Source organism: Saprolegnia diclina (genome assembly GCF_000281045.1).
Source record: "Saprolegnia diclina VS20 unplaced genomic scaffold supercont1.3, whole genome shotgun sequence".
NCBI lineage: Eukaryota > Oomycota > Saprolegniomycetes > Saprolegniales > Saprolegniaceae > Saprolegnia > Saprolegnia diclina.
The window spans coordinates 1152746-1168567 of NW_008246070.1; the positions used below are offsets into that span (position 1 = coordinate 1152746).

The following is a 15822-nucleotide window of genomic DNA, read 5'->3' on the forward strand; positions in this document are numbered from 1 at the left end:
GATGTTTTGGCTCGCGCGGTTCAAATTTTATCCGGATGATCCGGTCTCACACAATTGGTGGCAACACAACCGGGATTTCGCGCGACCACGGCCATGTCCACAACGCCACAGGAGACCAAGCCCCAGGCGCAGGCCCAAGCGAAGAAGTCCAAGGGTAAGACACAGACCGAGAAGAAGACGCCCAAGGCGACGCCGGCAGCAAAAGAAGCATCCAAGGCCAAGGAAGCGTCCAAGCCCAAGGAAACGTCCAAGCCCAAGGAAGCGTCCAAGCCCAAGGAGGCGGCCAAGTCCAAGTTTAACAAGCCCAAACAGCCTGCTCAGGAACATACCAAGGGTAGCAAGCCGGCAGGCCACTTTAACGCGGGCAACCAGAGCAAGGGGCCGCACGCCGGCAAGAACAACCAGCAAAGCAAGCCGTTCCAGAAGCGCAAGGCGACGGATGGCGCACAGGGCGGTCCGCCAACGAAGAAGCCGATGCAGAAGAAGCAAAAGGACAACCCGGAGACGGTCAAGCTCAACAAGGAGCTCGCGCAGTTTGCGAGCCGAAAGCAGTTTGCCGAGGCGAACGACGTGTACGACCGCGCGCGCGCCGCCAAGCTCGCCAACTCGTACACGTACGTCAACATGATGAACGTGTGCGTGCGCTGCGGAGAAATGGACGCGGCGGTCGGTGTCTTTAACGCGATGAAGACGGCTAAGATCGAGCCCGATGTCGTGGCCTACACGACGCTGCTCAAGGGTCTCTGCGGCGAAGGCAAGCTCTCGACGGCGCTCACGTATGTCAAGGAGATGGAGACGAAGCGCGTGCTTTTGAACGTCCGCACAATCAACACGCTACTCCGCGGCTGCATTCTTGTTGGCGCGGTCTCGGACGCTGAGAAGATCTTTGACGACATGCCCAAGTGGAAGGTTATCCCGGATGTGTCGACGTGGGAGTACATGATCGCCCTCTGCTGCCGCAACCTCCAGCTCAAGAAGGCACTGTCGCTCTTTGGGAAAGGTCTTATGGCGCTTGGTCAAGAAATGTCGACCAACCCGAACGTCCTCCTCAGTATTGCGCGCGCGGCCACGATCCTCGGCGACTGGACGAACGCGCAAAAGTACTTGGCGATGACGAAAGCCTGCCTCGACGCGCTTGACGCCGCCAAGGACGATCCGTCATCGGCGTCGGCGGCGGCCACGACTGCCGAGGGCGGCAAGCGTGGGTGGGGTGCGCAGTCGGAGACGCGCCAAGAGTCGCTCGTCGTGTTTCTCAAGCACCGCCGCGAAGAACTCCGGCGCGAGCTCGGTGTGATCCAAGCGTACTTTGACAGCGCCGACCAAGCTGGGTGCTGGGCCACGCTCGTGGACTTTTTCAAGCGCGTGTTCTTGATTCCGATTGCGACGACGACCGAGGACCTCCCGGCCGCCCTCGGCACGGGTGTGCTCGACACGATGGGTCTCCGAGCTATTCTCAAGAAGCACGACGCCGATCAGACAGAGGCCGTTGTCCCCGCATTCAAGTCGCTCGTTCGCGATAATGCCGTCATCCGCATGGACAAGGTCTTTGGGAAGAAGAGCACCAAGGCCATCAAGATGGAGATTTGCTCCGGCGCGGGCGAGTGGGTCGTGTCCCAGGCCAAGAAAGATCCGAACGCCAACTGGGTCGCGCTCGAGATCCGCCATGACCGCGTGTACCAGATCTTCACGCAAGCGGTTTTTGAGCGCGTGGACAACTTGTGCATTGTCGCGGGTGACGCGTCGGTGGCCGTCCCGCAGCATCTGACGCCGGGTCTTGTGGATTTCATGTTTATCAACTTTCCCGAGCCGCCGCAGCAAACCGGTGGCGACTCGTCGCAGGCCAAGCACCTCTTGACCCAAGGCTTCTTGACCGACTGCGCGCGCTTGCTCAAGCCCAACGGTCGGCTTACGATCGTGACCGACAACAAGTGGTATGCGCAAATGCTGCTCAAGATTATCGCGCGCGTGCACGGTGTCAAGGGCGTCGTCCTCAAGAAGGCCAACGTTCTCGAGACGACCAATGGGTCGTTCCATCTGTACATGGGCGACCCCCCGAAAGAGTGCGGCGTCGCCGACACCAAATCGTCGTCGTACTTTGACCGGCTCGCCAAGCAGGACAGCCGCCGTGCCAGCCAAGGCACGCACTACATTTCCGTCTACAAGACGGCCTAAAGTCTCAACAACGTCATTTGATTTTCAAACAACAGAGCAACTCCACGTGCTCGCAACCTCCCCACAACGATCGTTGCATGGTATCCTGCTAGATCTTGGGTCGACCTGTGTCTGAGTCTGGTCCTGAGCTCTACAGATACAAGGCGTGGGCATCACCCTCACCCAGATCCTGCATTCGGCACCGCACGCTTGGTTCCATAAAGACCGTAGCCCATATGCACGCAGAGTGAAAACACATGTCGTGCAATACGTGCAGCGCGTTGTAAGGATCAGACTTGTGCTTGGCTCAGATTTAGTATAGTCACTGAGTGTTTGGTCTGGGACGTCCGTGGTTCTAGCACCGTCGGGATCTTTGCCCCGTACACAGCGGCAATGGTGGGATTTCTAACTCGCACGAATACCGTGGCGTGGGATACCTCAGCAACCAAGTACAAAATTGTTCTGGTTTTAACACCTCCAATCTCGTCGGCCATTCGAACGCGTTCGATGGCTGCGCTGTTGCTAGCTGCGATCGAACGACCACGTGGCAATACAGAAGGGACGGACAAACCATGCGGCGGCTAGGTGTACTAGCGACGAGCTTAGTCAAGTCTTGCGGGTGATGTCATTTTTCATTTTCCAGTATGCAGCTTTTGACGCTTCTCGCCGCCACGCTCGCGACCGTCCAAGCGGCCGTTCCGATCCTTGTCAACTTGGCCGTCGAGAGCCACGTCGGCGTCGACTGCCCCGGCATTCGCGGGCGGTGGCCGGCCTCGACGCTCTTTTGCGGGTCGCCCAAGCCGCCGGGGAACAACGTCTACACTCCGTCGTGCGACAAGTCGATGAGCGTGAGCTACCTCGGGAAGAAGGTGACGTGCGTCATCTCGTTCCAAGCGTCCGGTGTTGGGCTCACGAAAGGCGCGTATGTCGAGCTCGAGCCCAAGGCGTACAAGGTGCTGACGGGCACGACCAACGGCGGGCAGCTCAAGGGTGCGACGTGCACCGGTGTCTGCAACGTTGCGCGCAACTAAGAACTTAGCACCATGCGTGTTGTTTTCTAGTCCCAACTTGCCACGTGTCGTGATAAACAACGAGCCATCACAATTTATCACACTTGTCGTTACGTAGTCTTATGTAAAAGGTACGAGATACGAGGTAGCAGGTGCGCAATCACTTCATCATGGCGCAAGAAGCTGCAGGGAGCGTGTTAGAGTCCGCTAAACTCGTCGGTGTACAAGAATTCGCTCAGTGCGGTCGTTGTCGTATCCTCGATCGGAGCCGTCGGAGGCACCATGCCGCGTGATAACAGCACATTTGTGAGCAAACCCAGCTGGGTAGTGAGCGCTGAGATGTTATTCTCCAGCGTCTCGACGCGGTGCTGGAGCTCGTGGACTTCGTTGTTGGAACTGTTATTGCTTGCCTTCATGGCCGGGTTGGTGCTTCTCGTGATGCACACCATGAGCATCGGGTCGTCGCGCTGGAAGTGGGGGTGCGTAAACTCCCACGCCGGCTCCTTCTCGATGTGCTGGTGGCGCCGGCATTTGGTGAAACCATAGAAGCGCAGTTGGCGCGCAAAGCTGCTAAAGTGGCCGTGGCGGAAGAAGCGCACGAGCATCGTCGACTCGAAGGTCTTGAGGTCGTAGATATTAAACGCACGACCGTCTGGCGTCCACGCCGCCACATCGGGTTGTGAGACGTTGAGCATCTCGAACGTCTTTTGGAGAAAGAGCGCGGTCGCCATACACTTCTGTAGCTGTGGCCGAAATGCGCACTGAAGCACTGCCCACGTCACCTAACTGGACACAACATGTGGTGAAACGACCGTCTGTTTCAAATAAATTGGCGGTTCACAAGGCGTCGATTTTGGACTTCGGAGGAGGTGCGAACTTTAGAGGTAATTTTTATCATAGTGGCAGCGCCAGCAACAGTAATTACTTGGGTCCCTCCATCTTGGGGACCGAGGGTGTCGCACGACACCTCCGTGCAAGGGCAGATGACTCTCATGCGTCGAAAGCGATTTGCTGGCAAAGGCTCGGAGCAACTAACTGCACGCATGTACCCGTCGCAACATGTGCCTTAGTGGACCTGGCGATCGCACGCTCCATCTCGAGGCATCATAAATGGGCCGTACCACCAGCCTCGTGGTAAGGCCATCTTGAACTTTGGACATCTTGATGGTGTCCAGCTGCTGGAACCGGCTGCTGCTGCCTGATCGCCGACTCCGCTGCAGTTTTTTGAGAAAAGAGCGAAGATTTCATTAACCCAGCCCTATACGCGTCGCGAACTTTCGAAAATGAGGATTTGTCGGCGGTAACGTTTTGAAAAGTATTGGTCACCGCGGACCCGGGATACCATGATGCACCCATGCCCCGGCCATGGCGTTGGACACTGTCGCCTGCACGGCCTAGTATCAACTCCGGACAATTGCACCAAACGTTACTGTGAGGGACGTGACTTCGTAGGTTGTAGTCAAGAGGGCAATCATCTCGTTTGGAAAGGGACGAGGACTAGTGAGAATCCACGTTCTTCAATTTGTCGTCGTTGCTTTTGAGACGCGTATTGTGAGATAAGCCCTTTGACGATCCGACGTTGGCGCCCCTTCCAACGTTGACCAGCCCATAACGTCAGGGACAGGGGTAATTTTACCTTGGTCAACGACGAGTGGCTTCGTCGACTGTTGCACGGGGTGCATTGAGCTATGGTACGTTGCGAGCGCATGAGCTGGTGCCATGATTCAAGTTGGTGGCGAAAACTGTCAAGAGCAATCTTCAGGAAATGCACTGCCTCAGTCCTCCGTGCCCGACATTCTGTTGTCGCGTTGTGGGCCGTTCTGGTAGAGTCGCCTGTCCACATTTGGTGGTCAAAATCACATTCTGGTAGTCTGGCTGCTTCTTTTGGCAGCAAATTCAGAACGAGAACATCACACGCAAATGCTAGAGCCTGGATGTGGGAGGGATACTAGTCGTGCCATCGCTGGATCCGCGAAAGATCGACTCGCTTGCAGAGGGTCGTCGCCAAGTGCAAACCGTACTTTACCGAGCTCCATACAAATCGCAAGATGATGTCGATCAAGTGCGTGTCGGGGTTGTGACTTTTTCAACGCAACACAATCGGTCGCAAGCAGCAGCAGGAACGAAATCGGATGCTGCTCCTGCGCCACGCTCTCGTCGCGTGGACGGCGCTGGCCGCCCTCGTCGACGCCGGCAAACTCAAGTTCCCGTCAGGCAGCCTCGTGCTCGTCGTCGGCGGCAACATCACGACCGGCGTCTCCTGCGACCCGCCGCCAACCTCGGACCTTCTGGTCAAGATGATCCTCACGAGCCGCGGTGGCGCTGACGTTGATAGCTTCCCCGTCATTACGCCCAACCCCGTGCGCATCCCCGCGGGTATTACCTAGCGTCGGTCGATGCTGTCGTCTCATCATACGACGGCGGTAGGCGCGAATGCATCGGCCTTCAACATTGTGGGCCACGGCGAAGGTCGCTACTACATCCAGTACCATCTCGCGGAAGGCCCGGTCTACGAGACCAACCACGACGAGTCGGTGATCCTCGTGCTCAACGCCAACGACGGCTGGGAAGGTATCTGGTTCCAAGTGCAGCTCAACGTTGCCGTCTTTGGCGCCGGCTTTCTCCTCTTCCTCTTTCGCCGCGTCTGGCCGCAGCTCGCAGTGCCCTTCTGGAACGCCCACCGCGAAGGACTCTTTGAAAAGTTCAACTACGAAGGCTTGACGTCCATCAAGTTCCAGGACAAGTACGCATCGATCTGTGCGCCCACGGTCTGCGAGCGCCTCCAGCGCTTCTTCGCGCTGCCGTGCGACAGCAAGGACGTCGTTGACATTGCCGGCGTCGACGCTGCGCTGAGCATGCATTTGCAAAAGGACATGGCCCACTTCTTCGCCATCATGAGCGTTCTCAGCATCGGCGTCCTCATGCCCATCGTACATCTTCCCTAGCATCCTAGAATCTCTCATTCGAATGGTGTATAGCACTACGTCTCGGGCCGCGACAGCCGCGACGGTAATATCGTCGCGTTCCAGCAGACGACGATCGGCAACGTGCCGCTCCAGAGCCCGTGGTACTGGGGCCACGTGGCCATGTGCTATGTCACCGCCGCCCTCATCATCCTTCTCCTCAAGCGGTCTGTACAACCCGCCAATTGTTACCTTCATGTATTGCACTAGGCAAAATGCGGTCGGGCGCCGCTTGCACGTTGACGCCACGCGCATGCTCGGCGCACGCAGCATCCTCATTCACGCTGGCCTTCCGAAAGAGTGGAGCAGCTACCAGCTCAAGCGGCAGCTCGCAACGTTCTTTCCGGTCGACGACATCAAAACCGCGGTTGCTGTCCACGACCTCCAGGCGCTGTATCGAATTTTGGACGAGCGCGTCGCGCTCCGGAGCGAGTACAACCGCCTCTTGCAAACGTACGCCAAGCAGCAGTCCGGGACGCTCCCGAGCTTCATGCTTTGGTGCCCCGGGTCGTTTTGCTGTCCGTCGATCCCCAACGTCTTTCGCTCGTACACGCAGTGCCTTCCGTGCAAGGCGCTGTGCTGCGCGCGCTCGGGTGGGCGCCACCCGCTCGCGATCGAGTACTCGCCCAACCACAGCGGCGACCGCGACATTGAGCGCATTCTGGAGCTCGCTTTGCCGCGCGACCGCCAGCGCGCCGAAGCCATTCATCACCGCCTCAACTCGTTCCCCAAGGTACGTGCTTCCTCTCGCCTTTGTGGTCATTGAAGTGGCGTGCATCTAGCACGTTCTCGAGCTCTACGCGCAGCGGCGGGGTACGGGCGCGGCGTTTGTCGTCTTTCGCAGCGTACGTTCCACTGCTGTGGTCACGCAGACTATGGTTGTGTGCGTATAGACCGAGGCCAAAGGCCGGTTTTTGGAGCTCGTGGCCAAGGCAAAGCGCTCCAAGAAGCTGCTGCACTGGCCGCAAATCTCGCAGCGCGACTTGCTCGAGCTCGAGGAGAACGCCGAGCCGCAAGATCTGAGCGTGCTCAAGCCGCTTGTCGTGCAAAATGCGCCAGAGCCGCAAGACGTCAACTGGACCAATCTGGTACGATTGCAGATTGTATCTGGTCCTCGATCTGACATGGTTCTGCAGACGTACCAGCCGCGGTCCATCAAGCGCTTTCTCAAGTTTATCTTTTACCAGTGCACGACGCTCTTCATTCTGGTTGTGTTTTCGACGCCGACCGCGGTCCTCATCTACGTCAACCTCGACAACGACAGCCCCGTGTACAAGCTCTTTACGCGCGAAGTCAACAACGTCGTGACCAAGTTTATCACGGCCTACTTGCCCTCGCTCATGCTCGTTCGTTGCGTGTTCCTCCTCAACCTTTGCGTACGCTGCGATGTAGATCATTGTCAACTGGTGCTTGCTCACGTGCCTATTTTACACGTCGTTTTTCGAGCCATGGCTCTCCGAGTCGGAGCGCCAGCGCAGTTTTCTGCGCAAGGGCTTTGCCTACCTCCTCCTCGTACGTCATTGTTGAGCTTGCGTTTTCCAAGCATCAAGGATAGAGCTCGATCATTTTGCCGTCGATCGGCGTCACGGCGGTCTACTTGGCGAACGGCCAAGGCGGCTTTGACCGCGGGTCCGAAGTCGCGTACGTGGAGAAGTTTATGTTTCAATTGTGCCGCAATTTCTTCATCGCCTACGTCTGCCAGCGGTACCTTCGTCGGCTTGCTTCTTAGTACGTAATGACGGTGTCTAGGGCGTTTCTCGGGTCGATCTTCCAGCTACTGCGCATTGGCGAGCGCCTCGTGTACCAGCCGTGGTACTGTCGCTTCATCTCTGCATCATGTGGTCGTATCGGCGTCCTTAGGCTCAAGGCCCGCGCGATCACGGCCGCCGAAACCAAGGAAGCCGATTTGCCGTGGCCGTTCTACTATGGCTACGATTACTCGATCGTGCTCAGGTACACATGGAAATGACGCGAGGTGGACGTACATGGACGCTATTCTCCTAGTGTCTTTATGGTCGCCCTCCTCGGCATTGTGCTCTCGCCACTCCTGACGCCGTTCGGTGCTCTCTACTTTTACATGAAGTTTTACACGATGAAGTACAACCTCCTGTACGTCCACCCGCGGAGCTCGGGGCGCGGCGACGTCGCGCGCTCAGCCTACAACATTGTGTTTGCATGCCTCCTCATCTTTGAGGTCGCTCTATACCCATCCAGCCGCCACCTCCTCACACGTGCACCTTGTAGGCGTGCGTGCTCTTTGTGATCCTCGAGGTCGGCCAGCGCGAGCAGTTTTTGGCCATGGCGCTCCTCGTGGCAGCCACGATCGTTCTGTACTTTTCGTGGTACGACATGGAAGCGGATGGTTCGAATGGAGGGCTGAGGATCGAGTACAGGTGGCAGGAGCTCAACGAGAGCTTTGTGCCCGTGACGCCGGCGATCGCCAAGTACCTTCAGAAAGACTACAAGCGCGAGACGGCGCACAAGTCGCTCGTTGTGACGACGATGCGCCAGGGAAAACTGGCCGACATGAGCAACGACGAGCAGCTGCGGTATGCGTTTGGGCGGCTCATGGCCATGACAGCCGCGCTGCGCGAGAAGGACGAGAAGCGCGCGTACATCAACCCGTACGACGCTGGGCTCAAGGTGTTTTCGTGTCTCTACACGCAGCAGCAGCGCTGTGACGCAATGGAAGCCAAGCGCTACGCGTTCCAGCTCCTCAAGCGCAAGACGACGCTGCACACCAAGTAGACCCTTGCGAATTTACACGCGCGTTTCCTCCATATTGTTGAATTTTTCGTGGAGGAGCATGGGATTGCTGGGTGCGATTAGCCACATTGTCAGAGGTGAAATTGCATTTATTTTCGATCGGCGATCATGGAAACGGTGAAGACGCACAGCGGCGAGGACCTGCACCTCTCGCTCGACGCGCTCCTCGGGTCGCCGCATGATCGCATCCTGTACATGTACCTCTGCCAGCACGGGCTCGAGGCCGTCTACAACGTCGTCGCCGACATCTACAAGTACAAGCGGCAGCCCGACGCGGCCAAGCGCCAAGAGCAGGTACTCCCACGATCCGATCTAAAGCTTGGCCTCATGGATCGCGGGCAGGCCGAGGCCATGGTGCGCAGCCACTTGATGCCCCCGGATGCGCGCCTTACGTCGTGCCTTGACGGCGGTCTGCTAACAACCCTCCTCGACGCGGTCGACCAGCGGACGACGACGCTCGACATGTGGCACGAGCTCGACACGTGCATCAAGGCGACGCTCGAGTGGTCGACCTTCTTTGGCAGCGATATGTTTGGCGACTTTTGCAACGCGATCCGCGAGCGCTACCCGCTGACGTTGCAGGATGTGCTTTGCGAGTGCAACCCGATCAAGCTCCGGTTCCTCGAGCAGTGGCTGCGCACGTTCCACCCGAATGGCGTGAGCAACCTCCTCTTCTGGGTCGACGTGCAAACAACGTTCGTACCGCTCGTGTCGCCGTCCATGACGTTCTCGCTGAGCCTTTTCGAGGAGATCCAAGTGACGGTCCGCCGCCTCTTCAACGTCTACTTGGCCGAAAACAACCACTCGATCGTCTCGGACGAGACGAAGAAGGACGTGCTCTCACGCATCCTCATGTACCAAGGCGAGCCATTCTCGCCCCAGCGCTACGTGAGTCTCTTCAAGGGAGCGCAAGACCAAGTGCTCAAGTGGCTCAGCGCCAAGATTTTCCCCAATTTTCAAAATTCTCTCCACTGCATCCAGCTCCTCGTCGAGCTCGCGTGGCTCGACGACGACCTTCTTGGCCGAAAAGCATATGCGCCCAAGCGCGACCCCAAGCACCTCGTGCTACTGCCGCTCTCGCCGGCTCTTGACGAGCATTCGTCTGCGCTGCCCAAAGGCTTTTGCATCGAGAGCTCACTGCCCGCGTCCGCATACAACGTGGTCTGCGCGACCGATGCGCTCCTCGACCTCCACGTGATTGTGTTTGGCATCGGCGTTGCGCCCGCCAAGACGACCAGCACGACGTTCTATGCGACCGTGAATGACACGGCGTTCCAGTACGAGTTCCATCTGTGCTGCGGCGCCGACGACGTGCACGACGACATCAAGGTACTCACATCTGTCTGAGAGACGCTTAAGTGGTGGTGGCAGCAATTCTGCCTCGTGCGGGACCGCCTTCCGGTCGTCTTGCGACCGCGTCGCAGCAGCCCCGAAGCGCCCCGTGTCCACGCCTTTGCGTGTCCGACGCTGACGGGCATCCGGTACGGACTTTGCTTGACGACATGGCGCGTCAACAACGAGATCGATCCCGACCAGCTCGTCTTCCTCCCCATCTTCACGTGTGTGCTCACGTCGACGTCGTTCTGGCACCTCGCACCGTTTCTTCAAGCGTCCTTGCCGTCCATTCCGCACGTACGATACATCATCCCGAGCAAAGGGATACAACCTAGTGGTCGCAGGACACGAAGGATGCCTCCGTGTGGGTCAAAGCCGTCGAAGACGCCCATCGGCAGTACCACGAAGCTCAGCAGCGCCAGCGCGAGATCGTCTTACAGCCACTGTATCGCGCGTTTACGCTCAGTATGCAGCTGCCGCCCGCCCAAGCGGCCGACGACGTCCCGAGCGCCCTCTTCCGCGACCTCAACGTCCAGGTCCGCTGTTTCTATGTCTATAGACTCGAGCTGTTGTAGAACATTGTGCTGGCATTGACTGCGCTCCTCGTCGAGCACCGGGTGATTCTAATCGCGCGCCAACGCGACACGCTCTTCACCGGCGCCGAGTCGCTTCTCCGGCTCTTTGCCCCCTTCCGCTTCAAAGTCGGACCCACTGTATTCTCTAGCCACCCATCGATCTTTTGTAGCATACGTACTTGCCCTTCTGCCCGACCAACGTCGCCGCGCAGCTCAAGCACGAAGGGCCCCTCTTGATCGGCCTCGAGGCGTCGATCCACCTTCGCCGCGCTGAGAACCACACGCACCGCATTCGTAACTCTCGTTCAAGGTTCGAGTGCCCCGTCCACCTGGCGACTAGGTAGCAGCTTGAGCAACCTCCAGCGTGCCAACATCGTTCTCAAGACACCGGACGAGTCCTTTACGTACCCGAGCGAGCTCTACGCAGCGCGGACCGTCCTTGTCGACCTTGACCACGACGAAGTATACACACCGTTCAAACAAGACTTGCCCGAGCTGCCTCGTATGTACCAGAAGTGGTTTTACGGTCCTATGGCTTACATGACGCTAGTGGCCAAAGTGCGCAGCCTCGAACTCGCTTTGCGCGCCGTGCAGCACCCGCAACTCGCCCACGCCGACACGTATCTCTTTGCACCAGCCCCCAGTGTCGGTGCGGCCGTCGCCGACGTCGTGTCGTCTTCGTCGCTCTCGGATGTCAAGACGTCTGACGCGCTCTGCGTCTGCTTTCTCGGCTTTCTCACGAGTCTCTTTGGGTCGGTCCCGCAGCACTTGGCGACAATTCCCAATCAAATCGACCTCGGGACGCACGAGCCTGCGCTGCAGCACGTGCGGCACCATCCAACGCTGCCCGACGCGCCGTTCTACGACCAGTTTCTCGCGTTTGACGCGGAAGGCTTCCTGGATGCGTACATCTCTTGCTTGCCACTGGCATCGACTCGCTTTGGGCTGTCGTAGGCACATGGAAATGGGCTGCCGCGATTTCTTCCGCCAGGTGTTTGCGACCGAGGTACCGCCACCACGTTTGAGATGACGCGAGCGACATTGGGACGTAGGCCTTTCACGATCTCTTGCGTCGGCAGCGCCAGCGCTTTGTCCCAGCGCAAGTATCGCCGAGTGCGGACGAAGACCCCAAGGTCGAGGCCAACTAAGGCATCTCTACGCGTATGTACACCGCACGAGCTGTCGGCAGACAAGACTAGGCGACTGTAACCCTACCCCGCAATGTACGAAACCAATATACTCGTATCCACTTTACTCCAACGCGATCGTGCGCCGGGCGAGTAGAAGGCACATGGGCTCGATCGCGACCCACGCAAAGCTGAGGTACGACGGCTTGCCGTGCGGCCAGCGGTACGAGTACGCGCGGAAGTACCACGCCGAGGCCTTTTGCAGCACAGGCACCGCATCACGCGGCACGTCGGCCGCAAAGTCGGCCCAAAATGTGGCGGCAAATCCATCGAGCACGTGGTTGACCGCCAGCGTAAGGCGCTCGGCCACGTCCGCCGACCGCTTCCGACGTGCGTAGCCCGTCACGAGCTCCATCTCCGAGTCGACATCAAAGCGCGTCGCAATGTCGTGAAATGCGACCGAGAAATCGATAAAGTTGGCCTGCGCGTCGTCGAGGTAGCGCTCGTAGCCCGGCGCAAGGAACCGCGCGTCGATGGAAAAGTCGCGGTACGGCGGCGGCTGGGGCCGGACACCACAGGTTGCCTGGTACAGCAGGCCGAGCACGGACGTCGAGCGGTACGATGGCTTGTCGGCTTTCTCGAGAAAGTCGGGGTACGCATCCAGCGGCGGGTGCGGCGGGATGCACGCCGGCTCGCCCGTTTTCGCATAGTCGACGGCGATCGCGTGGGCGGTGGCCATCTCGATCGCGATTGCATCGGCCGCCCCGTCGACGCTTCTGTCGCAGAGCACCATGTGCAGATTGGCAATCGTACCGAGGTTGTCGTTGCGCAGGTACTCGAGGTAAAAGGCTCCGACGACCTACGACGCGCTCTCAGAAACACTTCTACCTCGGGATGCACTACCTCCATCGACGGTGTCGTGATGCGTGGTGGCAAGGGTGACGGTGGCTTCGTCATCGGTGCAAACTCCGTCGGTGGCACGAGCTTTTGGTTCCAAATACAAAAGTAAATGTCGCCGTCGAGGTCGCCGCCTGCCATCGTGTCAGGCGTTGGCCGATCGCCGTGCGCCGAGAAGACGACGACGTCGTGCAGGTGGCTCAGCGCGGGGACGTGCACGTACGTGAGCCGGCGAATGTCGCCCGGGTGCAGACACGGACACCGCCCGACCGCGAGCGTCGCATGCGGCGGCGGCTGCTTCCCGCTTGTTTGGAAAAAGACGCAGTCGGGCGGCAAGGTGCCCGTCTCGTCGAGGACGCCCATGAGCATGACGCCGCACTCGACGTAAATGCGCGCTTTGGTCTGCACGTCGAGAAGCCGGCGGCGACGAATCGCGTCGACGTACTCAAACACATGGCGATCTTCGAGCGTGGCGCCGGCTGCCAGCAGCGTCGCCGCGAGGCTATGCGGATCATGGCGGAAGACGAAGGCCCGCGCTTCGTCGGTCGAGTTGAGGCACGTGTCGAGCGCTTGCAGCATCGTGTTGGTCAGCTGCAAAAACACCTCGTCAGGCACACCACGCGACGAGAGCACGTTGATGAGCTGCCGGTTCAAGTAGCAAGGCGACGCAAACGCCGGCCGACAAATCTCGAGGTCGTCCAAGTCGGTCTCAAACTTGCGCATGCTCGGGCGGAGACCGAGCGCCGCCTCCTTGAGCTGCGGGTCCACTGCCACGACGCCCTTGTAGCCGCCGTACCGGATCTGGAAAGCCGACGGCTTATACCCGCAGCCGAGTTTGTCGGCGACGACCTTGTGCGGCCAGTGGAGTGCGTCGGCCACTACGTTTGCGAGCGCCGGCGAAATCGTGCCGACGCCGTCCGAGAAGCAAAAACCTTTGCGATTCACGTCCGCCAGCTCGACGCACTGCGACCGTGGCACACGCAGCGCGACGGTCGTGCCCGAGAACGCTTGTCCGAGGCGCGCACCCCGCTTCCCGGCGGTTGGCATCGCGCCAAAGTCGCCGAGGCACGTGTAGATCTCGGCCAACGTCGGCGCGTCGTCGGAAAACGAGGTCGGAACGCGGTAGAACCAGCAGCTGTGGCTGCGGAGCTGCGCGCTCGAGTACCCGAGGAAGACCACGTGCTCGCCGGCAATGAAAAACCCATTCGAAATGCACTGCTTGATGCGGCCAAAGATGCTCGGGGCGGTTTTGACGCTATGGACGGACGCGAAATCTTCGTCGACAAACGTGACGCGCACGAACCGATCGACGGCGTGCGGGTAGAGGCGCAAGACGCGGTTCGAGACGTCGACGTCGGGCGCGTCGACGAGGATGCGCAGTGGCGTGATGCGCACCCGCTGGACGCGCACGTAGCCGGGTGGATCTGCAAACGGCGCCTCCGGTGGGTGCGCAAGAGACTCAAGGAGCTTGTGCCACGTCAGCGACCGGCGCGATTTCCACTGCACGAGCCGCAGAAGCGCGTCGGCCGAGATATCCGACGCGTGCATCGCGGCCACGAGCTTCTGGACTTGGCGGGCATGGGTGAACACGATTGCGTGGTGGCTCACGAGCACATGCAGCGCGTACCGCCGCGCGTACGAGAGGCCTGCAAACATGTGGTCGTAGCCGCCGCTCCAGTCCGAGTCGGGCCGTGCATACCCTTCGAGCGCGGGTGTGAGGCGTCGCTGCTGCCCCGATGCGAGGAGAACGCGCTCGAGGCCGAGACGTTGGAGGAGCGCGTGCATTTCTTCGGGAAACACCTCTCGCAGCGTGACTTGGTAGTTGCGGTAAGCGCCAAACGCCTTGCTTGGACTCGGGTCGACGCAGCGCGTCCATTCGACGATGGGTGTGGCCGACGACGGCCATTGCGTTCTCTCGCGCTGGCGCTGCTCGAGGAACGACGTGGCGGCCACGGCGCGTGGGGGCGCCGATTCGTACATGAGCGGCGGCTGGTGCAACTCGAACCAGACGACGCAAAACCCGCGGTCGTCCGAGCCGACGCTGACGGCCGCAACGTCGAGAGAGGAAAACGCTGCGCGGTACGTGGTCTGGAACTCGATGGCGAACGCAACCTTGGGGTGGACCGTGCACACGAGCGTGACGGCTTGTGCAGCACTGAAGCGCGGCGGCACCGTGTCGAAGCAGTCCCGCGACGGCACGACGTGCAAGCTCACGCCGTCAAAGCGCTGCGAGAGCTCGCCGCTCACGGTGCGTGACGTCTTGTAGTCGCGCACCTTCAAGGTGCGGCCCTGACATGGCGTCTTGTGGAGTTGAAGTAGCTGGTCGTGGGCTGCTCGCGATCTGACCGACACGATCGCCGTGGTGTTGAACGGCGAGGCGCGATACGGTGTCGTGATGATACACTGCTTGATGTCGGTGACGCCGGCGCGCTTGCAGAGCTCGACCACATCGTACGCCGACATTTTGAACGGGATGTGCTGGAGCGCCGCCGCAAAGGTCTGCGGTGGCATCGAGTCGGCGTCCACGATGTACTCCTTCGCTGCTTTAGCCATCTCGTCGCGCGTCGCCTTGGCCTCTCGGGCCACTTCGAGCGCCTCGAGAAAGTCAACGAGCTTGGGGCTCATCGGACTCACCTGCAACACGGCAATTGCAAAACTGAGGGATTGCCACGAAATCCAACGAGACAGCCAATCAAATGGGGGATGGGCGTATATGTACCTATGATTGGTCAAAATGCTGGAAGGAGATTTGCCAGTTGAACGGGGGCCCACTGCAGCACTGCAACACTGCAACACGACGTAAAGAAGGTGTCGAGGCGATAGATCAAAGCCTTCCTCCTGCTGCTTGAGGTCGAGGCCATTGAATTCTCCATGTATCTTTAACTGCCATCGTAGCAACGCCTCGGAGCTGCGCAAAATGGCTCGGCAAAGCATGTTGCAGGTAGAGTTTGCGTGGACGCAGTGGGGTATAACACCCGACCAGCATGGATGTGCTATG

The 15822-nt window shown here is 59.5% G+C and overlaps 6 protein-coding genes across 6 annotated transcripts; 4 read left to right on the top strand and 2 right to left on the bottom strand.

Moving 5' to 3' along the window:
- Nucleotides 1-93: 93 nt before the first annotated feature.
- SDRG_01571 (hypothetical protein) lies at nt 94-2172 on the top strand (the record flags this gene model as incomplete). Its single annotated transcript, XM_008607104.1, has 1 exon — nt 94-2172. The coding sequence occupies one exon, from the start codon at nt 94-96 to the stop codon at nt 2170-2172; it is 2079 nt and encodes a 692-aa protein (XP_008605326.1).
- A 623-nt stretch (nt 2173-2795) lies between these two features.
- SDRG_01572 (hypothetical protein) lies at nt 2796-3272 on the top strand (the record flags this gene model as incomplete). The annotated part of the gene is made up of 1 exon (XM_008607105.1): nt 2796-3272. The coding sequence occupies one exon, from the start codon at nt 2796-2798 to the stop codon at nt 3180-3182; it is 387 nt and encodes a 128-aa protein (XP_008605327.1). The 3' UTR covers nt 3183-3272.
- Nucleotides 3250-3964, bottom strand: SDRG_01573 (hypothetical protein). Its single transcript, XM_008607106.1, has one exon. It carries the CDS (start codon nt 3890-3892, stop codon nt 3359-3361), a length of 534 nt encoding a protein of 177 aa, XP_008605328.1. The 5' UTR covers nt 3893-3964; the 3' UTR covers nt 3250-3358.
- A 1291-nt stretch (nt 3965-5255) lies between these two features.
- On the top strand, nt 5256-8906 carry SDRG_01574 (hypothetical protein). The gene is made up of 14 exons (XM_008607107.1): nt 5256-5537; nt 5589-6091; nt 6140-6291; nt 6335-6857; nt 6907-6969; nt 7018-7212; nt 7261-7470; nt 7517-7636; nt 7680-7828; nt 7874-7936; nt 7985-8077; nt 8129-8318; nt 8369-8466; nt 8518-8906. Exons 1-14 carry the CDS (start codon nt 5294-5296, stop codon nt 8870-8872), a joined length of 2958 nt encoding a protein of 985 aa, XP_008605329.1. The 5' UTR covers nt 5256-5293; the 3' UTR covers nt 8873-8906.
- An 87-nt stretch (nt 8907-8993) lies between these two features.
- SDRG_01575 (hypothetical protein) lies at nt 8994-12060 on the top strand. The gene is made up of 10 exons (XM_008607108.1): nt 8994-9184; nt 9233-10219; nt 10262-10522; nt 10570-10761; nt 10801-10926; nt 10971-11094; nt 11141-11302; nt 11351-11705; nt 11755-11806; nt 11853-12060. Exons 1-10 carry the CDS (start codon nt 8999-9001, stop codon nt 11946-11948), a joined length of 2541 nt encoding a protein of 846 aa, XP_008605330.1. The 5' UTR covers nt 8994-8998; the 3' UTR covers nt 11949-12060.
- On the bottom strand, nt 12017-15470 carry SDRG_01576 (hypothetical protein). The gene is made up of 2 exons (XM_008607109.1): nt 12831-15470; nt 12017-12786 (listed from the first exon to the last, which is right to left on the bottom strand). Exons 1-2 carry the CDS (start codon nt 15447-15449, stop codon nt 12052-12054), a joined length of 3354 nt encoding a protein of 1117 aa, XP_008605331.1. The 5' UTR covers nt 15450-15470; the 3' UTR covers nt 12017-12051.
- Between the last annotated feature and the right edge of the window lie 352 nt (nt 15471-15822).